The following is a 24975-nucleotide window of genomic DNA, read 5'->3' as shown; positions in this document are numbered from 1 at the left end:
AAATTTTATAATCGACAATGCGTAGTAGTGAAACAAATCAATCAATGATTTTTTCCGTGTTTGAATTATAGCGTAGTCATTTCAAAGGTTTTATAGCAAACGATGACGTCATTGGCGTCACGCAACCGTCACCATTCAAAATTGTTTGACGTTTGCGTTGTTGCGCGTGTGTTTGTGCTGTTGAGGCGTAAACAGGGTTGCCAACATTTTTTTTCGAAAATCAGGGAGCTGACGAAATAAAAATCAGGCAAAATCAGACTACGTCAAAGCTGTTAAAGTATAACGGAAATTACGCTCAAAGTGATGACCTTTTTTTTTTTTTGGTCATCGCTCCGCATTTTCACCATTTTCACTCTAATATGTGTTGTGAGAGTACTTGGTCGAATAATTCTACTCTATTCTATTTACTGCATCAAGCAATCGAAAGATCCATTTAAATCCATTTTTTTTAAAATAAGAATGAACGGGAATCTTTCGATTCCTTTGATTCAGCCACATTTTCATTTTTCACTTTAGCTATGGTACCTACTCCAGTTCCTTACTACTCATTTTTCATGACATTCGCAAAAATCAGGCAAAATCAGGCATATTTTCAAAAATCAGGGAAATTCAATGGCTTATCAGGTTGTCAGGCATAGCCTCAAAAAATCAGGCAACGCCTGAAAAATCAGGCACATTGGCATCTCTGGGCGTAAATTGCATCATTAACGCGAGACAGTGCAAGCACAACATTCATGGCTTGAGAGATCTATTTGTTTTCGTTTCGGCTGCGATATTTATACATAAAATTCTCCAGAATCTCCTTAGGTGTCCTGTTAAAATGAACCAATCGCTGTGTTTCCTAATTCTTTCGGCAGTCTTCAGCTCAGGTAAGCACTAAAGTTTTAAATTCAAAAGTGAGTCATCTATATTCGTAGTACGATTTACGCGTAGCGTCTAAAGTGAATTAAGCTACCACAAATGTGTACCTATGTAGGTGCCACTCCCATGCACTCTAGGCGATTAAGCGTCAATAAATTCAACCTTTAAACTAACTGGATCAATTTGCATATTTTAGCGCTGGCCATTCGTTGCTATCAGTGTTCGTCGGGAACGGACCCGAAGGGTGTGGACAACTGTGGCGCATACAAGGCCTTCAACCGGACCCAGAACATTGCCATCGACTGCAACAGCGATGAAAGCCACATGCCGGGATCGTTCTGTATGAAGGTGGTGCAGCAGAGTCCACGAGGATTTATTTGTAAGTAATAAATTTTATCCTATTAACTGGAAAGCTAATTCAATAAGAGATACTTGAAAACACATGACATTCTTTAACAGTTTTATCAGCTTGGAAATCATAAATAATGTGCATAAGCTATTTGGAGGTGAAGGGTTAAAAGGGTTTTTAGTCTAAAGTAGGGTTACCATACGTACTCTTTTGAGAGTACATGTCGGTATCGAATTTTGAAAACGGCGAATGCGCCAAGACCTTTGTTTTGAGAAAAACGCATTCCAAGTTTCAGAAAATAAAATCAATTTCCTATTTAGCTGCGTACAATCATTTTCCTAAATAAGTCGCTAAAATGCTTTCAAATTGATTTAATTTCATCACCCGATCGATCTATTTACTTCAAAAAATTAATAAATATAACTGTAGGCCCTTTTACCACAGACTGATGCTCTCATTTTGTTCATTCGCCAAATTGGAGCGCCCTTTTGAATTGCAGAATGACTGTTCGCCTTTTGGATCACTCATTAAAGAAGCAATATTCCAGCAAATTTCGGCTTGAAAGTGGGTCCAAATGATCACATTAACACATTAGCACATTCAACGATCTTATAAATGCTGATTTGTGCTTCTTCCTCGTCCTGGGAAAACAAATTTCAAAAACTTCAGTGCCCTTTTTCCATCTCGAAATAACTATTGGCCCTTTTGTTCGCGACGAAATTTTGAGGGGAAATGGGCGAATGAACTGTGGGATTACACACTCATAAAAAAGCTATTCGCCTTATTTAAAAAATTAAATTTAACTTCACTAAAATAAGAAAAATTAAAAGGAGATCATATTTTCGGATGTAAAATAAAGAGTTTAACGCATTTATGTGATAATCTGGATTTGTTTACAGTTGGCGCATTCGCCGTATTCAAAATTCGATACCGATGTACTCTTTTTCGACTGAGAATTGAGCGTACTCTTCTTTTTGTAAAATCTTGCGAAATGAACTCTTTTTTGTTGAAAGACATTTTATCAGGGAAACGAACTTTTTTCTTCCAGGTCTAAAGTTTATGTTCCTACATGTTCATGGATTCCGAAAGGAATGCAACACTTTATGCATTCATGTCAAGGTGTTTCAGGTTTCTCTACTTTGTTGAGTTGTTCAATCGATAAATTAAAATGAAAAGCATCACAAATCGATTAAAATCTAAATTTTTCGTTAAAGACAAGTCTACCACTTCATCAGCAGTACTTTTCTATAAGTAAAATACAACAGCTTCGAACGTTTTAAACCCGCTTTTAAGAAAAGCGGGCTTCTCCCAGGCATCGAAATAAACTTTGCAGGCAATCAGCGCATTTGAATATGCAGTTAGCGCCTAAGCAGTTAGCAAAAAGAACAACAGCAATTTGAACTCTTTTTGAAATGCAACATTTTCTCATGTTTACGATGTTCTCTTTCGAATAAGCTAACGACCCTTTGATTTTTCACTAAAAATCTGCAAAAAAATGAACAAAAACTAAAAACGAAAACTTTCAATTTGTAAAAGTATTTTTTGAAAAGACATTATTGCCAGGTAAGAAATCTTCTATGCAACGTTTTCAGATATATTCTTAACATTTTATTGGTACACAACTTTTATGCCGATATGATAACCGAGAGAAGTTTACTTGGATGAAATTTTTTAAAGATTTTTAATTATTCATAGTGTTTTTCCGTTTGTTGTAATCAGATTTAACAGTAGATCTCCAGATTGCTAAACACTTATCACGTGTTGGGTTTGTTCTCTAAGTTACTAATTTTTCGTGAACATGATGTTAAAAATTCAAAGCTAGCACTCAGCATTATTGTGTGGAATTTGTTATTGATTTACCTTTGCATTTTCAACGGAAAATGATAATTAGCAACTAATTGTCACTGTTTGAATTTAAATTTCCTGGTTTCTCCCGTTTCTCCAAAATATTTTGAAATATGATTTCAACGTACTCTTTTTGGCGTTGAAGGATATGGTAACCCTACTAAAGGGCCTTCTCTGTTAGGAATTCATTTCAGTTCCTTTTTCCGGAATTTCTTTACTTTTAAATGGTTTATCCCACATATTCCAGTTTATTGGGGAAAAATAATTTGAAAAGCGAGTTTAATAATTGTATGTACAAATACTTTTACAAGAAAGAAAAATTCCTCTCAAGTAAAGACATGTAAAAATCATGTTCGAGTTAAACTGCATGCATAAGGCCCAGCCCCAGAATCAAGTGAAAACGCCAGATCTTGCAACGCGTATCTCAGAAACTACGTTACCGATTTCTACAAACTTTACGCCATTCCATTACTTAAAATCTCAAAATGTTTGTCATTCAAAACTTATTTATAATGTTTCTGTATTTTGAGCTCTATGTCGAAATGTAGAGGCAACTTTTTTGTTGAATGATATTTTTTACTTTAATGCGATTCTCCTACATGGCAAAGAAAAACGGTTCAAAACTGACAGCACACTCCGATTTTCCTTGCACGGGTACATTCACTTAGCGAAAAGATTCTTTATTTCAAAGAAAAGTGCCGCAAAACAGTGATTTTTTCTTTGATTTTTGATGAATAAAAATTCCTTTGGTTTAAATGCATGTTTCTTCGTTTTCTTTGAAAATTCTTTAATTCAAAATCTTAATGCTTTAAAACAAAAACAATCATTTGAATTTTGATTCTAAGTTATTTTCGTTTACTACAATGTAAATGAGATTTAGTTTCAAAAGCATTTGTTAATTGAAATATTTTCCATTCATTCAAATATTTTTTGTTTTGAAGTCCCTACTTGGAATTTTGAATAATTAATAGAATTTAATTAATAGAATGAATAATTAATAGAATGAAATTTGCTATTTTGGCAACACTTGACAAACAAACAAAACAAAGTCAGTCATTGATCTATTCTTGTGAGCGACAGACGTGTGTTTAAGTGAATCTCTGAATTGAGGTTCGCAAAATCACGACAATGAATGGCATGGTTGGTAGAATCAGCAAAAATAGTGCAGATATTTAAGGCTGCTGCTGCTGATTGTTTTGATTTGGCCTTCCGGCGGAATAAGACGGAATTGCCGTTAGAAGCGCAGATATTTAAGGCTGCTGCTGCTGATTGTTTTGATTCGGCTTTCCGGTGGAATAAGAAGGAATTTGTCGTTGAAAGCGTAGATATTTAAGGCTGCTGCTACGGATTGTTTTGATTCGGCCTTCCGCTGGAATAAGGCGAAACTGCCGTTAGAAGCGCAGATATTTAAGGCTGAGGCTGCTGATTGTTTTGATTTGGCCTTTCGGTGGAATAAGACGGAATTGTTCTATTATGTTTGTTATGATTTGGCTTTCCGGTGGAAACAGGTGGAATGCTTCTGCTGATTGTTTATTTTGATTTGGCCTTTCGGTGGATAAAGACGAAATGGCTTTGGTAGCACAGATTTTCAGGACAATGGCGGCTAATTGTTTGTTATGATTTGGCCATCCGGTGAAAAAAGACGGAATTGACGTAAGAAGCGCTGATTTTTAAAGCTGCTGCTTGTTTGTTTTGATTTGGCCACCCTGTGGAAAAAGACAGAATAGATTTTGAAGCGCAGATTTTCAGGCAGCTTTTGCTGATTGTTTGCTTTGATTTGGTGTTTCGGTGGAAAAGGATGGAATTGGCTTTGGAAGCGCAGTTTTTAAGGCTGCTGTTGTAGATTGTTTGTTTTAATTTTGCCTTCTGGTGGAAAAAGGACAGAATTGGCTTAAGAAGCACAGATTTTTAAGGCTGCCGCTTCTAATTTTTTATTTTGATTTGGATTTTTAAGGCTACTGCTGCTGATTGTTTGTTTTGAATAAGCCTTCTGGTTGGATAGGCAGTTTCTAAGAATACTTTCGAATTACAAGGAAAGCACAGTTTGAGAAAGCTGTTGCTAAGAATGTTTTTTTTCTGATTGTTCTGGCTCTGGTAAATAAAAGCAGAGCGACAGGGAAAGCACAAATTGGGAAGGCTTTTGTGAAGAATATTTTCGGATGAAATGAAGAATAGGAAAAAAAAGATTTGAAAAGCTTTTGCAGAGAATGGAATGTAGAATTGAGATGAGGGATATTTGGGATCAAGGTTGCGAAATCTCATGAGATTGAGATTTTTTTGAGTGAGATTTTCCCTTTCTGAATCTCAGTGTGATGCTAGGTAATCTCATCGTGAGTATCACAAACGGTTCTTGTCTTGAATATCAAAGCTTTCTCAGACTGAGAATCACGAGCAGAAAAACTACTTTTTGGAAGGCAGAGATGCCATGGAATAATATTTGTGCAAGCTCTTGAACAATGAAACAAGTTTATAGTTCAGAAAAAGCTGAACATACCACGACTTTTTAAAAACTGTTAGTTATACTTGATGAATGTTAAAGGCCAGTTATACTTTTTTTAAACATTTTTATAGAGAACATACTATTAAAAGCTCAGTTTTTTTTTTATTTATGTCTTAAGCAAAGTTGCGAAATCTCGTTCAGTTAATATTTTATCGAGTGAGGTTATTCCTTTTTGAATCTCAGTGTGAAACGTTAACGTTGATTGTGAATGAAAGTTTTGATTTTAAAACATCTTTCTGAAGAATGTATTATCATGACTTGTAAGAATCTGATTATAATATTTATGTCTTAGTTTAATGAAAGTTTTACAGGATGAGCAAAAAGTTTTTATGATCAAATATGTTGATGAGTCTCGCTCGTATTCAGAGGATTTAAGACATGCAAGTTATGAAATTGTATTTCCTACAGTAATGTACTTTTAAATATCTTAAAAACGTCGATGCAAAGTTTTGCGATCATGGAAAAGAACCGCAAACATTGAAATGCCCAAGCTCAAAATTCATCAAAAAACCCCCAATGGCTTAATGTGCTTGCCAGAAAAAAACATCTCAAATCTTCTGGACATTACAAGAATCTATAAAAAAAATATAGCAAAATCTGAATAGCTAAATATTTGATTATTATAAATATTAACACAAAAAGTACCGCAAAGGCAACTAAGCTGGGAAACACTAAAATTCAGAATTAAAATTATAAGGATCAACCGGGCCTAATTTTACAAATTTAGTACCTTTGAATTACCGAAAGTTTTTTTTGTCAATTTTTCAGAAAAAAAAATTTATGATTTTATTCAAAGCATTCGAGCTATGCTTTGCTTTTACTTGTAGCGGCCACCTTAAAAACGAAGTTGGAATTTATAGGTAGCTATGTAGAGTTATAATATAAATGAAGAAAATAGTTTCTTAATCTTCCAAACAAATTAAATTATAATATATAAAAATTAAAAAAAGATTGATACCAACGAAAAACCATTCCAATTAAAACGCATGTCATCCCAGCTTATGCAACCGGCTGAAATCGACCACATATGAAAAGCATCTATGAACCAAATAAAAAGTAATAAAGAAATATCAAAATTTTCCCTTTCAAATGGAAGCGGCGGTTTGTAGCTTCTATCCTAACGGTTAATCTTTTTTATTCCAATTTAAAAAAGACATTTTAATGATTTTTTATGCATTTTAACGATTTTCTTTTTCAAGAGAAAGAAAGCCGGTTTTATTTGCACCGGTCACGGATCTTTTTCAAATATTATCTCGACTCGCGTGATGTTTGAAATTCCCTGTGGGAAATTTCTAAAGTAGAAAACATGATCGTTGCACCAAAAAGTAGGATATGATTCATACCAGCCTATCTAATGTCCGATAAATTCACTTATTCTATTAAGAGCGTTTGCAGAAGATTTATAGAATTGTAAATAGAAAAAAGAATATGACAGAAATAATAATGTGCCATTGAATATTAAGATTGATCAAATATTATTGTAATACCATTTGGAGTAATTGTAAAATCGCTTCTTTTGTTAAGCGGCCTTAATTCTAATTTTTTCATTATTGTCTTATGAGCTTTTAGACACATGCATCAGAAATGAATTGTTCTTTAATTGTCATAGCTGGATTTTTTTAACGATTTTTGAGTACGTTTAAAAATGCCCTTTAAAAGAAATTCGTGAAACCCTTGGAAAAAACACTGTTCAATTTTATAAAAATGGCTAGTTTAGACTGTTAATTGATCATTCACAGCCTAGTACATCATTTTGAAGTGGTTTTTGTGAAATCGGGAATGTTAAGATTGGTTTCGAAAATTGGTTTTCTCTACGGTTGTTCCGGATCTTTTACAGTCTCTAAGTGACTAGTACTGTCAAAAATTCGGCAGAAAATTAAACTACCAATGAGTAGTTTGGAACAGAGAAGGGATATAAAGGATCAAGGACGTTTAAAAAAAAATTGTTTGAAAAGAGATTTAAATAAAAGTTGAAACAAAGGACAGCTTATCACTGACATCACGGCTTCTATTTTTTCATTTAGTTGATATAAAAAAGTAGGTTTTAATTCTTAATGTATAGATGCATATTTGTTAGAATACATGATCTTTATTAATATTTCCAAATTTAGATATCCTTCACTCGTACACAACATGCTCTGAAGAAGGGACCGCGTGAAATTTGATAACTGTGATCATATTACAGTTCAACATATGTTTTTTTTTGTATGTCAACAGCCAAGAAAATACAAAAAAAAACTAAAAAAAACTTAGTTTTGACCTTTTTTTTGTAAAAATTTCAGCCCTTGAGAGTTAAAACAAATATCGATTTTTCTATTAATGTATTCTATGCTTAGCTAACTAAGCATATTTTACTGATTTCAAATAGCCAGAAAATCGATTAGAAATGTTGCTTTTAATCCCATATTATGTTGTTGCTTTTAATTTTGAAAACCAACAAAACGTCAAGGACTGAATTTTATATTTTTTTATTTAAGTCGTCTTGACTATAAAATTATGTTATAAATTGTTTGGTACCAAAGCGCCGTATTTGCAAATAATATTATAAAATTAAAGTGTTGTTGTCAACACTTATAAGGTAGTGTGTTGTGTACATAGACACTTTTTAAAACATAGGTACCACGAGCTTTGAAACTTTCGTTATTAAAAAGTTTCAATAAACTCCAATCATTAAAGCGCTCTTATTTTTTTATATCAAAGCGTTTGGAGTCGTTCAACTTGGCGTGCCGCTAGTGTGAAAAGCTAATCACATTATATGATACATTCAAATATTCCATAGATTCGTTACAAATTTAACAGTCGTCAAAAAATAGTAGGGGAAAAAGTGGGGAATATAGCTGAAGATTTCTTTAATGGGATTCTGGATTCCTGATTTTTTTCTAGATGTGATGCTCAGTGAATTTCGTTTGACATCGAAAGCTTTGAGCATCACAACGAAATTCATTGTGCTGCTTAATTGATACTCATCACGGTGAGTATCAATTTCAAATGATTATCTGAAATCTTGCAACTCTGTTTGGGATATAAAATTTTGTATTTAAAAAAAAAACAAAAGTCTGTAAAGGGAATGTAGAGACGAGATGAAGGATAATCAGACATTTAATAAAATGTTTAATATGGAGAATAAAGATGTGGAATATGAAATAAAAATTGAGGATATGTATTTGGTAAATAAAATTTTGCTCTAAAGAAAAAAAAGTCGACGCGTGAAAAGTTTTAATTGAGAATAGAGGTGAGAAGGAATGTAGGGATGAGATGAAGGATACACAGAAAATAAATCAAATTTAATAAAGAATAAAATAAAATAAAAGTTGTATTCGGCAACACTGAAGATAAATAAAATAAAATAAATTTCTATGACAACGTTTGCTATTTTGGCAACACTTGACAAACAAACAAAACAAAGTCAGTCATTGATCTATTCTTGTGAGCGACAGACGTGTGTTTAAGTGAATCTCTGAATTGAGATTCGTAAAATCACGACAATAACTTATGGAAAATAATGCATAGTAAGTGAAAACACGAGTGGTTTCAACGAGATACTAAAAAGAGTGATTTATTCTCAATTCTTAAACATCTTAACTATTACCAATCAATTATTCTCCGATTACTACGATCAACATCCTCCCGTAATCGAGAATTCCAAGGAAGGATCTGACTTCCTGTAGTTTCTGTACCGGAGCCGCCTTGATGAGTTTCCGACATTCGATTAGTTGACGCGACATGGTATAGTTCGATGGTTTTCTCCTTTAGCCATTAATATCGTCAAACTCGGACTTGTTGCCGAAAACTGCTTTGTTGACCTCTCCGTATAACGGACCACTCGGGTTAATGACCCTTGAATCTGGCTGTACCATTTTGTCTGCCCTCCTCATTTCGGACCCTTTTTCAATATTCGAATCTGCCTCGGGGAATCGGAAAAATTCCTCGTCGCCTCGCGTGCGAAATTGAAACCGTTTGAAATCAACGTTGCAACCTTTTGGCACCTTCTTGGTCCGGGGATTGTAGATGCGACAGTCTTTCGTCCCAGTTGGATGACCGTCGAAAATTCATGCTTCTGACTTAGCTTCCCACGTCCGATGTTTCACTGTGGGTCTATTTAAATGCCCCATCATTCTGAGCCACCATGCAAAATCTTCTTTTGGCTTTGCCGCATATGCAACGTCTTTGCCATACCGACGAAGTTTGTCCATCTTGCTGATCGCCCATCGCACTTCGTCTTTGGAGTTGTAAACCGTGCACGAATCTCTCGTGAACACAACTCGATGTCCGAAACTTCAAATCTGGCTTACGGACAATAAATTCGTCGCCAAATCTGGAATTCATATAACTTATTTTATGTTTAAAGTGCTACACTCACCTAAGACATCAGCTCGGAGTATTGTGTTTCCCTTGGCCACAACCGAACTTTTCATATTGTTAGCCACGATGATAGATTCTTTTACTGGAAGTGCATAAGCCAGTACCTCTCGATTGTTACACATGTGCGATGAAGAACCGGGATCAAAAATCCAGGAATCGTTCGATTTCGCACCATGAATGATGAGTGCTTGTCCGGTTTCTGTGGACACTCGACAGCGTAATGCCCTTTCTGGTTGCACCTATAGCACACGGTAACTGACTTGTCTGGCTTACCGTAATATTCTTCGGTTGACTTCGATGATTACCATAAAACGCCCTTTTGCAAATCGTCCTGTGATAAGCTCACGATCTTCGGAATGATAAAGAATTAAGTACTTTTTGAATGAGAACTTGAATAGGAGTTTTATTAAACAACTGTTTGGTTCGACTGACATATTAATAATAATTTTCATCTGCCCGACTGCTAAGATTAGCAATTAGTCCTAACTATCACATCTCCTTTTGTTTAAAGAACAGGAAAGATGGTCGAATCTTATTAATCAAGAACAAAACCGTGGTGCCAATGAGGTGGATGGATGGATCTTGAAGGCCTGTTCTGATCACCGGAAATAGCTGGCTCGACTTCGCTATTTGCCCATCCTGACCGTCATCATCTCCAAGAACTTTTTTAAGATGAGCCGTGTTCCGTAAATAAGTGTTCCCGTCTTTATCTCGAATTTCTACCTGGTTTCCTTTCCTTCTTAATACAACGAACCGGGTGGGAGCAAAAGTCGTTTGGAGTTTGTTTCCTGGTAACAGATATTGGACAATTACCTTATCGCCTTCCAGTATTCCAGATGGTTTTGCGTGACGGCGTTCACCCTCGCGCTCTTTTCCTCGATGTTTAATTAGGAGGTCCCTATAGCCAGCTTCTGGGTCCCTCGGTGGAGCTGTTTCGATGTCTTTCAGTGATGATATTCTACTCCGTATGATCCTGTTTTGTAACAGTTGGGAAGGAGGTTTGCCGGTGGTCGAATGAGGAGTAGAGTTGTACATCATGAGGTACTCAAGGAGATCGTCCTTCCAGTCGCGTTTAAGAGCCTGGCTTATCTTCAGACGTTTTAGAAGAGAGCTATTTTGTCGTTCTATTTCCCCGTTCGCCTGCGGCCAATATGGGGATATATGGCTCAAAACAATATTTCTGGACCGCCAATAACTTGAAAATTTCGTACTCACGAACTGCCTGCCGTTATCGAGCGTTATTGTTCTGGGATAACCCAAACGCACAAAAATTGGCTCGAGCTGCTTGATGGTTTCCTCAGAAGTGGTTTTCCTCATAATGCAAACTTCCTTATAACGGCTATGATAGTCCACGATTACCAACAAACATTCACCGGTGGTAAGGGGGCCAAGAAAATCCATATCTACGTCGATCCAAGGCTCATCTGGCATTACTCTACGCCTCATTGGTTCTGGCGCAGAAGGCCGACCAACCAACCGACAACCTTCGCAACTTTTCACAAATGTTCTAGCATCTTTGTCCACGTCAGGCCACCAAACGCGTTTTCGAAGGCGTAATATCATCGCTGTTTCACCAGGTTTCACCATGAGCAAGCTGCAAGCTTCTCTGTTGCAAGCATTTCGGAATTACTAAACGAGATACACGATACCTTTGACGACATACAGATCACCTTTGAAAGGTATAAACTTTTTGATGTGAGAATTAACCGTAACATTCGACCAGTTATTTGATTCGATAGCCTCCTTCAGATATGTTAGCTGAGAGTCTCCAATAACTGTAGTTTTAATCTCACTAACATCTACAGCAACTGATTCGTTTACGTAAATCAATTCATCTGAATCATCAACATCAGCTGATTAATCAGAAATAGACAACCTTGAAAGGGCGTCCGCAATATTATGTTTTCCTGGTTTGTATATAACTCGAAATCCGAATGACTGCAATCCGAGTACCCAACTTTCTATCCGACCAGGAGGTTTTGATGTGGGTTTGAAAATTGCAGTTAAGGGTTTCTAGTCTGTTTTCAACTCGAATTCCCTTCCACGTAGATATAGTTGAAACTTCTCAACTTACTTAACTTACTTAATGATCCCGCGTAGAGTGTCCTACCCGGGATTTCCCGGGAATTTTAAAAATTCTGGAATTCCTGAATCCCGGGAAACGCGTGAAAAATCCCGGGAATTCCCGAAGCCAATAAAAAGTGCTAAATTACTAAAAATTTAGACAATCTAATTGGAAAAATGAATCAGATTGAGCAAGGAAAATGATACCTTGAAGACTCAGTTTTAAATATTATTTTCCTTGAGTCTGGTTAGTACATAGATTTCAATTAAACATGTTTTTTCCGATCGAAACTTAGTGTAACAGAAAAAAAACGACAAAGAATCTAAAACACCAAACAATTCCAATAATGAAACGCTACGTAAAGAATCTGAATGTTCTATTTTGCAACACTCATCATTTAGAACTTTCGTTTCGGATACTGTTGACAGTAGCAAAATCAACAGCAAATAATTGACATATTGTGAAACAAATGAATAGTAGTTATCTGAAAATTTACGATATTCGATGAATAACTTGAAGTCTGGCTAACTAACTTCTATCGATAGTGAAACATCTTTCTCAATTATTTCAAATTTTTGCGGCTAGAATTAGACCAGTTTGTCGGCTAAAGTACTTTTTTCTAAGTCTTGGGCTGCTTATTGAATTTTTGATGCATTAAAAAAGTTTAAAATGTTTTGCAATACTTAGATGTCTAAATACCATATTGATAAGGATTCGTGCGCAGTAGATGGTTAAGATCTTCATGTTGAAAGCTTAATTTTTAATTTTTTCCGGGATCCCGGGAATTCCCGGGAAAAGGTTCGTCAAATTTTCCGATTCCCGTGAACGCTAAAATGGCCGGGAAATGGACACTCTAATCCCGCGCCGATCCTCCGGTGCATAGGGCCGTGGCAAAAGACCTCCACTGTTGACGATCCGGAGCCAGCGTCTTCACCTGGTCCCAGTCAAGATTCTCGTCGACAGTTCGGATTTCAGCGGCTAGGCTTCGCCGCCACGAGTTTCTGGATCTGCCTCTTCTTCGATGACCTGGATTCCAATCTAGCGCCTCTCTGCAAATCTCGTTTTCATCTTTCCTTAGCGTGTGCGCAATCCATCTCCACTTACGTTCCCGAATCTCGATTTCTAGCGCCCTTTGATGACACCGGCGATGTAGCTCCTCATTCGAGATCCAGTTGCCGGCCACCAAGCGCGGATGATATTCCGCAGGCAGCGGTTTACAAATACTTGCAGTTTTCGCGTCGTTCCGCATATGGGCACCAAGTTTCGCACCCGTACAGCAATACGGATTTGACGTTTAACTTAAAGATAATAATTTGAAAATCTTTCAAAATGTTATTTGCCACTATTTTAAAGTAATTTAAAGGTACCATTTGAAAAATTATATCTTCTGTAGAGAGCGCTATTTTATGCGTACGTCTTGATTTCGTGATTTTCTCAATTTCTGGAAGAGCAGATTCTAGTATCTGACTTCCATTTCTTACATCTTGATACACTTGTGCGACAAGCTTGTTTCTTTTTTTCACGTTGAATTTTATTAGGTTGTCCACTACGGTTGTCGACAGTTTTAGTAAATTCTTTATTTCCGTAGGACTTTCGGCTTAATATATGCGGGGTTGATCAGACTCCCTTTTTTCATTTTCATTATTTTTATTTTCTTTATTTTTATTCTGAGATATCGATTTTTTCGTCATCGATCTCGTATTAACTAGTAAAATATTAGCTTAAGTTGTTCTGATGTAAAAGCAATACGCGATAATGAGTCTGCTGCTACGTTTTCCTTACCCGTCGTAATCGTATCCTTCTAGATCGATACGCATCCTCGTCAATTTTCACGTTAGTTTCTCCATGTTAAACAGATAGACAAGAGGTCTATGATCTGTTCTTATTGTGAATTGTCTGCCATACAGGTATGACTCGAAATCGTTAATAGCCCAGTGAATGGCTGTTAACTCCTTTAGAATTGTAGGTTTGTTTCGTTCAGCAGGAATAAAGGTTTTGCTTGCAAAAGCAATCGGTTTATCTCCCGCTTCAGTAATTTGAGACAAGACGGCTCCGCATCCAATGTCAGAGGCGTCTGTCGTCAGTATAAATTGTTTGGTAAAGTCCGGGTACTGCAATATTCTTGGTGACATTAGTTGGTATCTCAAGTAATCGAATGCTTTTTGGCATTCTTCTGTCCATACAAAAATTGTATTTTTCTTCAACAGTTGGTTCAGAGGGTACGCAATTTTTACGATATTTTCGACAAATTTACGATAATAGTTGCAAAAAGCAACAAATCGCGCTTTTGGGTACTGGATAATTCTTAATAGCTTCATATTTCGAATCATCGGGTAATATCTCTTTGTCTGTTATCTTATGACCGAGATATGTGACCTCAGTCCTAAGAAATTTGCATTTTGAAATGTTCAGTTTAAGGTTATAATATCTTGAACGTTCAAAGATTTTTTCTAAATTTTACAAATGATGTCTTAATGGGCACCCGATGACAACAATGTCATCTATGTAAATGAACGCACGCTCCGGTGTTAAGCCAGCCATTGCGATCGCCATCATTCTTTGAAAGCTATTCGGGCTAACATTCAATCCAAACGACAATCTTCTGAATTGATAGTGACCGGAATTCGTTGAAAATGCAGTAAATCTTCTAGAATCCTGTTCCAATGGGATCTGATGAAATCCTGACATCAGATCTAGTGTGCTAAAATACTTCGCTCTACCAAGTTGATCTAAAATCAGATATACTAGAACCGATATACACCACTTAACGAGAAATCGGGAGACACGAATAGCGCTATCTGGCGACAGAAATGGAACTATTACACTGTGAATTTTTTTGGAGCTTTGATCAGAGATGCCAGGTGTCCTGATTTTTCAATTGACAATCGCAAAAAGTGTGGTGTAGCATATAGAAAAGGCGGAAGTAAAATGATTACTATTTGAATAAATATGAATTATTAACAGCGCATATTCTTACAATTCTTAAAACGTTGTCTAAACCCTTGAAGCATCGGCAGCTGTAAGTGCTATCCCAGGTGTTAACCCCGGACACATTCTAGGTCCTTTTTTAGCTTTAGCAGTACATTTGCGCACCGGTAAGTGCTAAACTGGTTTTCATTTTAGCCACTGGTGACGCTCCGATAGGTGTTGTTGTTTTTTGATGCTATTTCCTTTTGTTAGCATCCGTCAAATCAGGAGCTGGTCGGTATTCAAATATGGCTCCTGGCTTGCTTTTTCTATACCGAGGAGCAAGTGTCAAAATTGAGTGTTATTATAGCATTGACACCTGACCGCTGCTGATACTCTTAAACATCGTGATTGTAATATTCCTATCGATTTAGCGCAAAGTTTAAAAAAAGAAAAAATGAAAAGGGAATGTTATTAGAATCAAAAACTTTAAGATCCAGAATTCGTAATAAATGACTATTTTATTATGACTTCATAAATAACTAAAAATACATTGATTTACGACATTCGCGATAAAATCTGCCTGCACAGATTTTACACTTTTGCATTGCAAATTTCCGCCAACACTTAACGAGAAAGCAATCAAACTACATATTCTTAATCAAACATTTGCGCCTTTTAGTTTCTTTAAATCAAATTCTTAATAGCTTCATATTTCGAATCATCGGGTAATATCTCTTTGTCTGTTATCTTATGACCGAGATATGTGACCTCAGTCCTAAGAAATTTGCATTTTGAAATGTTCAGTTTAAGGTTATAATATCTTGAACGTTCAAAGATTTTTTCTAAATTTTACAAATGATGTCTTAATGGGCACCCGATGACAACAATGTCATCTATGTAAATGAACGCACGCTCCGGTGTTAAGCCAGCCATTGCGATCGCCATCATTCTTTGAAAGCTATTCGGGCTAACATTCAATCCAAACGACAATCTTCTGAATTGATAGTGACCGGAATTCGTTGAAAATGCAGTAAATCTTCTAGAATCCTGTTCCAATGGGATCTGATGAAATCCTGACATCAGATCTAGTGTGCTAAAATACTTCGCTCTACCAAGTTGATCTAAAATCAGATATACTAGAACCGATATACACCACTTAACGAGAAATCGGGAGACACGAATAGCGCTATCTGGCGACAGAAATGGAACTATTACACTGTGAATTTTTTTGGAGCTTTGATCAGAGATGCCAGGTGTCCTGATTTTTCAATTGACAATCGCAAAAAGTGTGGTGTAGCATATAGAAAAGGCGGAAGTAAAATGATTACTATTTGAATAAATATGAATTATTAACAGCGCATATTCTTACAATTCTTAAAACGTTGTCTAAACCCTTGAAGCATCGGCAGCTGTAAGTGCTATCCCAGGTGTTAACCCCGGACACATTCTAGGTCCTTTTTTAGCTTTAGCAGTACATTTGCGCACCGGTAAGTGCTAAACTGGTTTTCATTTTAGCCACTGGTGACGCTCCGATAGGTGTTGTTGTTTTTTGATGCTATTTCCTTTTGTTAGCATCCGTCAAATCAGGAGCTGGTCGGTATTCAAATATGGCTCCTGGCTTGCTTTTTCTATACCGAGGAGCAAGTGTCAAAATTGAGTGTTATTATAGCATTGACACCTGACCGCTGCTGATACTCTTAAACATCGTGATTGTAATATTCCTATCGATTTAGCGCAAAGTTTAAAAAAAGAAAAAATGAAAAGGGAATGTTATTAGAATCAAAAACTTTAAGATCCAGAATTCGTAATAAATGACTATTTTATTATGACTTCATAAATAACTAAAAATACATTGATTTACGACATTCGCGATAAAATCTGCCTGCACAGATTTTACACTTTTGCATTGCAAATTTCCGCCAACACTTAACGAGAAAGCAATCAAACTACATATTCTTAATCAAACATTTGCGCCTTTTAGTTTCTTTAAATCAAATTCTTAATAGCTTCATATTTCGAATCATCGGGTAATATCTCTTTGTCTGTTATCTTATGACCGAGATATGTGACCTCAGTCCTAAGAAATTTGCATTTTGAAATGTTCAGTTTAAGGTTATAATATCTTGAACGTTCAAAGATTTTTTCTAAATTTTACAAATGATGTCTTAATGGGCACCCGATGACAACAATGTCATCTATGTAAATGAACGCACGCTCCGGTGTTAAGCCAGCCATTGCGATCGCCATCATTCTTTGAAAGCTATTCGGGCTAACATTCAATCCAAACGACAATCTTCTGAATTGATAGTGACCGGAATTCGTTGAAAATGCAGTAAATCTTCTAGAATCCTGTTCCAATGGGATCTGATGAAATCCTGACATCAGATCTAGTGTGCTAAAATACTTCGCTCTACCAAGTTGATCTAAAATCAGATATACTAGAACCGATATACACCACTTAACGAGAAATCGGGAGACACGAATAGCGCTATCTGGCGACAGAAATGGAACTATTACACTGTGAATTTTTTTGGAGCTTTGATCAGAGATGCCAGGTGTCCTGATTTTTCAATTGACAATCGCAAAAAGTGTGGTGTAGCATATAGAAAAGGCGGAAGTAAAATGATTACTATTTGAATAAATATGAATTATTAACAGCGCATATTCTTACAATTCTTAAAACGTTGTCTAAACCCTTGAAGCATCGGCAGCGGTAAGTGCTATCCCAGGTGTTAACCCCGGACACATTCTAGGTCCTTTTTTAGCTTTAGCAGTACATTTGCGCACCGGTAAGTGCTAAACTGGTTTTCATTTTAGCCACTGGTGACGCTCCGATAGGTGTTGTTGTTTTTTGATGCTATTTCCTTTTGTTAGCATCCGTCAAATCAGGAGCTGGTCGGTATTCAAATATGGCTCCTGGCTTGCTTTTTCTATACCGAGGAGCAAGTGTCAAAATTGAGTGTTATTATAGCATTGACACCTGACCGCTGCTGATACTCTTAAACATCGTGATTGTAATATTCCTATCGATTTAGCGCAAAGTTTAAAAAAAGAAAAAATGAAAAGGGAATGTTATTAGAATCAAAAACTTTAAGATCCAGAATTCGTAATAAATGACTATTTTATTATGACTTCATAAATAACTAAAAATACATTGATTTACGACATTCGCGATAAAATCTGCCTGCACAGATTTTACACTTTTGCATTGCAAATTTCCGCCAACACTTAACGAGAAAGCAATCAAACTACATATTCTTAATCAAACATTTGCGCCTTTTAGTTTCTTTAAATCAAATTCCATAAATTTTATTTCATCTTTGTCTTTATTTCGAGTTTTTAACAACGATCCGTTACCTAGAATATGTCATACAAAAAGGCAAATCAAAATAAGCGGAAGCTAATACAAATTTTAAAAGCTTAGCTAAGAGACGAAATTTAAATATAGATAAATAATAAAAAAATTGAAATTCAAAAATGATTATTTTTAATTTTTCCTAGTTATATTTAAACAGTTTTTGTGTTTTGGAATATCATTTGTTTTGCAATAGTAAAGAATAATAAAAACGTTTCATTTCAAAACCAATGTACATGCCAATACCAATGTAATTTCGTCACATTCCATGGCGGGGACAGAATTTTTCCTTCTTGGTAATAACAAATGACATGATGCTTAATTTTCACAGTTTTCGTATTAATTAAAAAAAAAATGTGCTTAAATTTTGTTTTCTCCTTGATAATAGTTTCTGTGAAACTATTTCAGCTGTGATTTTTTATTTGTTTAGATTTTTGTTTTGCGTTCACGTGCACAAATAAATGATGGGAAAACATCAAGAAATATATCGCATTCCGATTATTCATTGCGAATCGAAAGAGTTTTTTTTTATTTATTTCAGTACAATTGGTTTGAATTTGAAAGAAAAAACAATTCTGTTGCATACATTTGTCTCAATTAATAAAAAAAAATCAATCTGTGCCCTTTCAAAATGTTAATCTGGAGTTGTCAAAATGCTGATCAGGGATGCTGTCCGAACATATTTTCATCACTTTTTTTGTTTAGTTTAGGAACACATAAAAAAATAAATTCCGCTCATTTAAGAAATGAATTCAAAATGCGCACCACCAGCCTTTACTTCTTTCATGTTTTTCAGAAGATATGTCACAAGTCTCTCAGGCATGATTCCAAGTCCATAATCAGAAAACATGGATATTAGTTGTGAGCTTTGTTTTTTTTGGAGCACTGGCATTTCGGAAACGCTTTGTTAGCATTGATTTTTTTTAATCAATTCATTAATTATAAACATTCAAGAGAGATTATTGTCATGTTATTGCTGGATAAAAGCTCGGTATAATGTCCTTTGACCTAAGAGCTTCATTTGATAAATGATCCAACAAACTTTATAGTTTGATAATGATAAACCAATTTGTTTGAAAATGTTCAAATATTAACAAGAAAAATCTAGCATGAGACAATAACAATACCATCTTTTAATACGAATCGTTTAAAACCCCATTTTTGCCAAATTGAAAAGCGACACCCGTCATCTAGTAAAGAGAAAATAACGATATTTCTACGTAAATTTCGTGATATTTTTTTCCTTAACTATTATTAGTGAGCAAAATTTTGATAAACAGTTAAGCAGTTGACCGATTGAATTTAAAATCTTTTTCTTAAAAAAACACTTTATGCGCATCCAAATCTATGTATTTTTTGAAACAATTAAATTTGTTGGTTTACTAAAATTTTTATGGTGCAAGAATAGAAACAAACAATTTCATTTATTATAACTGGCATCCCTGATCAAGTCGAGTCGGAATACACGATATTCACAAGTTAGACGAATTTCTCGAATTAATGCTTCCATTTTGTCCGCTAGAGGATGCTGATGGTGTCGCCTTCTCATTATATGAAGAAAATAAATGTGGTGAATATTGTTTCAATTATATTTGCTAAAATGCTTTCAATTCTTGGTAGGGGAAATTTATCTGGCATAATCTTTTTGTTAACTAGGCGGTAATCGATGAGTATAGTAATGGTTTAGTGATTAGCCATAGTAAATGGATTAGTGATTAACCATAGTAAATAGTTTAGTGATTAACCATAATAAACTGGAAGCACTCCACTTTCTCAACTGGTTGCCCAGCTACCATGAAACTGGAGGAATTGGCTGTGTTGATCTCCATCGACTTGGTCTTTCCGACATTGACTTTGAGACCTGCTGCCTTGGAACTTTCTGTGAGGTCGTCGAGTTTGCTCTGCATATCCGGTTGTGTTTCGGCGAGCAAAACAATATCGTCAGCCAGGTCAAGGTCGTTCAGTTGCTCCATTTTTGAAGGATTCTACGGCAATCCTCGGTTCGGTGCACAGTCGATCGATCCAGTCAGAATCTCATCCTTTACGATGAGAAAAAGTAGCGGTGGTAAGATACATCCTTGTCTCACTCCAGCAGTTACCGGGATTGGTTCGTACAAGACACCATCGTGCAAGACCTTGCACGAAAATGCCTCATATTGTGCTTCGGTGAGACGGACTAGTTTCTCTGGGACCCCTCGTCGCCTTAGAGCCGCCCAGATGTTTTCATGGTTAAGTCGGTCGAATGCTTTCTCGAAATCAACAAAAACCAGCAGAAGAGAGTCCTGGCATTCGTTGATTTGTTCCAGTATGATTCGTAGCGTTGTGATGTGGTCCACACATGATCGTCCGGATAGGAATCCAGCTTGTTGCCGTCGGAGTGTAGCGTCGATTTTCACCTGGATCCTGTTCAGGATCACTTTGCAGAGTACTTTGAGGGTTGTACAGATCATAACGTGACGCCTCGCCAGTTATCGCACTCTGTCAGGTCTCCTTTCTTCGGGACCTTTACGAGGATACCCTGCATTCAGTCGGCCGGGAATGTTGCAGTATCCCAGATGTCAGCGAAAAGACGGTGCAACATTTGGCTGACAGCATTTCAGCAGGGAAGCAATCGATCCCTGGTGCTTTGTTGGATTTCATTTTTTTGATTGCCACTTCTATTTCAGCCAGCGAGGGCGCTTCCGAGTTGACGCCATTTATGCAACTTACTGTTGGCGCTTTGAGCTGCGCGTTCTGTTAGCCATCGCTATTCGTGACTCGGAAGAGCTGTTCTAAGTGCTCAGTCCATCGTTTGAGCTGATCTGTTCGATCGGTCAATAACTGACCTGCTCGGTCTTTCAGCGGCATTCGTGCATTAGTCCTTGCACCCCTGAGGCGGCGAGAAATGTCATAAAGTAATCGGATATCTCCATTGGCGGCGGTTCTTTCTCCCTCTTCGACTAGGGAGTTTGTCCAGGCTCTCTTGTCTCGTCTACAAGCTCGTTTAACTGCCTTTTCCAGCTCCGGCTCAGGATTCTAGCTGTTCAACGTATGCCCTTTTGACCTCTGGATTCTCCAACCGACGGACGTCGTATCGACACCCGACTTTCTCCTCGCGCCGTTGGACACGCGCAACTCTCAGTCGTATTCCGCCAAGGACGAGGTGATGGTCAGATGCAATGTCTGCGCTTCGTTTGTTGCGGACATCAAGAAGGCTCCTTCTCCATTTTCGGCTGATGCAGATGTAGTCAATTTGATTTTCTGTTCGACCATCTCGGGATACCCAAGTGACCTTATGTGCTGGTCGATGGGGGGAAGTGCGATCCACCGATCACCATGTTGTTGTTGACACAAAGTTCTACTAACAGCTCACCGTTTTTGCTCATCTGTCCTAGACCATGGCGCCTCATGATGCGCTCAAGGTCCTGATTGTCGGAGCCAATCTTTGCGTTGAAGTCGCCCAAATGGATTTGAATGTCACCCTTCGGAATTTTCTCTACCACGCTGTTCAGTTGACTGTAAAACTGCTCTTTCTCCTGCAAGTCGGCAACGTCAGTCGGCGCATAACACTGGACCATTGTAAGGTTTCTAACCCGTGTTCTAAATCTGGCTACGATTATCCTTTCGTTTATCGGTTTCCATCTAATGAGGGCCGCGTAAGCCTGCTGACTTAATAGGAAACCAACTCCTCGTTCCCGAGTAGCGTGTTCTTCTCGTATGCCAGAGTAAAGCAGTACTTGTCCAGACTGTGTTTGTGTTCTCCAGTGTTAGGCCAACGGACTTCGCTCAGTCCCAGAATTTCAAGCTTGAGGCGGCTAGCTTCTCTAGCAAGTTGTTCCAGTTTGCCTTGTTGGGCAAGGGTTAAAACGTTCCAAGTTCCAATTGGTGTCCGTGTTTTCATGCTAAAAGTCGTCGCCAAAGATCCAGGTCGGTCTTTTCTTTCGGATTCCGTAACAATTTCAAGTCGGGAACTGTACCCTGACCTGGGGAACAGACGCGTGCGGCCACCTTCTCAGTCTGCATGCAACCAAAGCATCCACCGGGGTTGGGTACCTGATTACTCGCTTGTGCAGGCTAGGAAGCGAGTAATCGGGTACCCAACGGGGAGGTTGAGATACAGGAGTTGAAGGAGGTGATATGACCACTATAGGGCCTCGTGTTGCACATTAACCACCATTTGCCAGCCAACGCTTCGAAATGAAAAAAAAAGTTTACAGTAGACCTTCTCGGGGTAGAATGCTTCCGTGACATCCCGGAAGGTAACCAACTTTGGGCGAAGATCATGACGAAAATCAAGGAACCCTTCTGACGAGTCCATTTACATATGAAATAGCTTTAGTATTTTGGTTTTATGAATGATTTTAAATCAAAATAAATTCAAGAAATCATAAAGTTTATCATTGTCCTTTTTTATTTTCCAGGGGACGGTCGATGGCGGCAGGTGATCCGCCGGTGTGCTTCCGTATCCGAGACCGGTGTAACCGGTGTCTGCAACTGGGGCGTGTACGAGAACGGGGTATACTGGGAGGAGTGCTACTGTGCCGAAGACGGTTGCAACGCTGCCGGCCGGAAGTCCATTTCCATCACAATTTTAGCCTGTCTGCTGGGTATGAGTGCTCTTGTGGGGAGACTTTTGTATGCACAATGATCGAAAAACTGCCAACGGGTTATTTTTTGAGTTTATCGAAACATTCCATTTAAGCTAACTGTAGTGAGTAGGTTTTTAACGTTAAATCGAACTTCGATGTGCCTTCGTCGATCTGCCGGAATCCATCCGTCCAAAATAAGTAGTTACGTACATAGACGTTTTGTCAAGTATTGTTTTTAAATCAAATGACCAATAAAAAGTTTTTAACTAGATTTTGATTAAGTGAATACAGAGAATTCATTTCGTTTCTAAATGCTTTCGTAAAGCAGAATCTTTAAAGTTATCAGGAACACGTGGCAGGGTAATTCGAGATTGAACGTTTCTTATCCTGTCACAAATAGACAATTCTTATCTTATGCTTACTTATTCATGCTCTGCAATCAAGACGCTGCCTCCCCTTAATCTTTCCAGGGGAAATAGTCTTAGCAGTTAGTCGGGAGGTTTTTTTTCTTCTCGAGGTTACAAAACTCATTTTGTCCCAGAAGACTTTCGGTTTAATTTGCTCAAGACCAGACCATTATCATCAGCATCAGCCCGGTTTCACGCGGAAAATGCTCAGCCGGGTAAATTACGCTGCTTTAACTTACCTTCAACTTCAGGTAGAAGATCGCGCGGTCGGTTGTCAACAGGAAAACCGTCCTGGGCTCGATTGTTGCCTGCTTTCAGATAAATCATATAATTATTTAGCTTAAAAGTATTAACTTTTTTTTCCGCAACAGGATCACTTGTCGTTTTTGAGAAGGATTTCAAAAAAGAAGACATTAGCGTTTGAAATCGTTACAAGTTTGACGCACAACGGTATCCTTAATCCGGGTATCCATAGATGAAAGCGAAAATTCCAGCAGGGCTACGATGATTATGATGATGGGTATGAAAACAGATTATGGCGGGTCTCGACAGGGAGTGCTGAACGAAAAAAAAAACGATGAAACCCTCGCTTGAGTGCCACTTCAAATACGGGACGGGTGAGAAAGTGAGCGGATGAGAAAAAAACCAAAGGTATAACGCAGACATTCCCATACTTTAAACGGTATCAGCGCTCGGCGAACAGGAATTCCGACAACGAACAACGGTGCGCTCGTGAGAAGCAGCACTTCCGGTTATCGGGATAGTAGGTAGCTGGTGCCTTTTTCAAGTCCTGTTTCAGCAATTCTGTGGAAAAAATTTAAAGCGGTGGGTGCAAAAAAGAGGGATAGAGAAAATTGTAGGTACCGGTTTTTAAAACTGCGAGGAATCGGAATTGAGATTCCGGATGCTGGCTTCCTCGTGCTTCCGTCAGTTGAGTTGCTGTAGATCAAAGAAGAGTTGTAAAGGATGAAAAAATGAAACCAATGCAAGCAAACAATGCACGGATTGAAAGGATTGTCACTTCAACTTCTTTGCATAATTTTAGTGGGTGGTGTGGTGGTTGAGTCTCAATGATTTATGCTACTTGATTCTGAGTGGTATTGTTGTGGATGAATTATTCAGATGAATTCCACATTATTATAACTTTAAAGCTGCATTGAATGGATGCTACCAAGTTTTAATAAATTTCAGTTACTCTTTCAACAGCGGAACTTATAAGGATTTTTTCGGATCAAAACAAAAGCAATCATGTGAAATGGCAGGTTTTATTGTACAAATATAGTTTCGCACAGAATTCACATTTCTTTTGGTTTTTAGACACATTTGTTTACATTTAGGTTTTGTTTCCATTATGCTAGCTTTTTGGTTAGCTCAATTTGGATTTTAAATTGATTTGTTTTAGGTTTTGCTGCTTTGAACAATTTGTTTCTGTCTGTTTTTGTTTTATACTGATTAGTTTACTTTTTAGGTTTATGTATGGTTACATTTTTCTGCGTTTTTTAAAGGGATTACATCGCACATGATAACAGACGAGAGTTTCCAACTATGTTAGTTTTTGTTTTGTTTTAATGATTTAATCTTTTTCTTTCTTCCTTTCTCAATATTCGTCTAACACATGATAAAATCTATTTGATCTAATGCACGAGAAAAATGTGAGGCTGTTCAACTGACGACTTTTCGGCTAAATACAAGAAATCTATGTATAAAGCTTCTATCTCTTTCTCTCAACAGACGCACACCTTTTACAGGTAGG

At 37.2% G+C, this 24975-nt stretch overlaps 1 protein-coding gene across 1 annotated transcript; it reads left to right on the top strand.

Moving 5' to 3' along the window:
• Positions 1-694: 694 nt before the first annotated feature.
• On the top strand, positions 695-23096 carry LOC129746604 (uncharacterized). The gene is made up of 3 exons (XM_055740342.1): positions 695-869; positions 1058-1240; positions 22648-23096. Exons 1-3 carry the CDS (start codon positions 821-823, stop codon positions 22872-22874), a joined length of 459 nt encoding a protein of 152 aa, XP_055596317.1. The 5' UTR covers positions 695-820; the 3' UTR covers positions 22875-23096.
• Positions 23097-24975: the final 1879 nt, after the last annotated feature.

The sequence above is a fragment of the Uranotaenia lowii genome, chromosome 2, assembly GCF_029784155.1.
Source record: "Uranotaenia lowii strain MFRU-FL chromosome 2, ASM2978415v1, whole genome shotgun sequence".
Lineage (NCBI taxonomy): Eukaryota > Metazoa > Arthropoda > Insecta > Diptera > Culicidae > Uranotaenia > Uranotaenia lowii.
This window is presented reverse-complemented; position numbering and strand designations above follow the sequence as displayed.

What these genes read in the sequence shown, in the direction of transcription:
- LOC129746604 (XM_055740342.1), top strand. Translation starts at nt 821, where the DNA reads ATGAACCAATCGCTGTGTTTCCTAATTCTTTCGGCAGTCTTCAGCTCA. An exon ending in TTCGGCAGTCTTCAGCTCAG is followed by an intron (nt 870 to 1,057) that starts GTAAGCACTAAA and finishes TGCATATTTTAG; the next exon opens with CGCTGGCCATTCGTTGCTAT. An exon ending in GAGTCCACGAGGATTTATTT is followed by an intron (nt 1,241 to 22,647) that starts GTAAGTAATAAA and finishes TTTATTTTCCAG; the next exon opens with GGGACGGTCGATGGCGGCAG.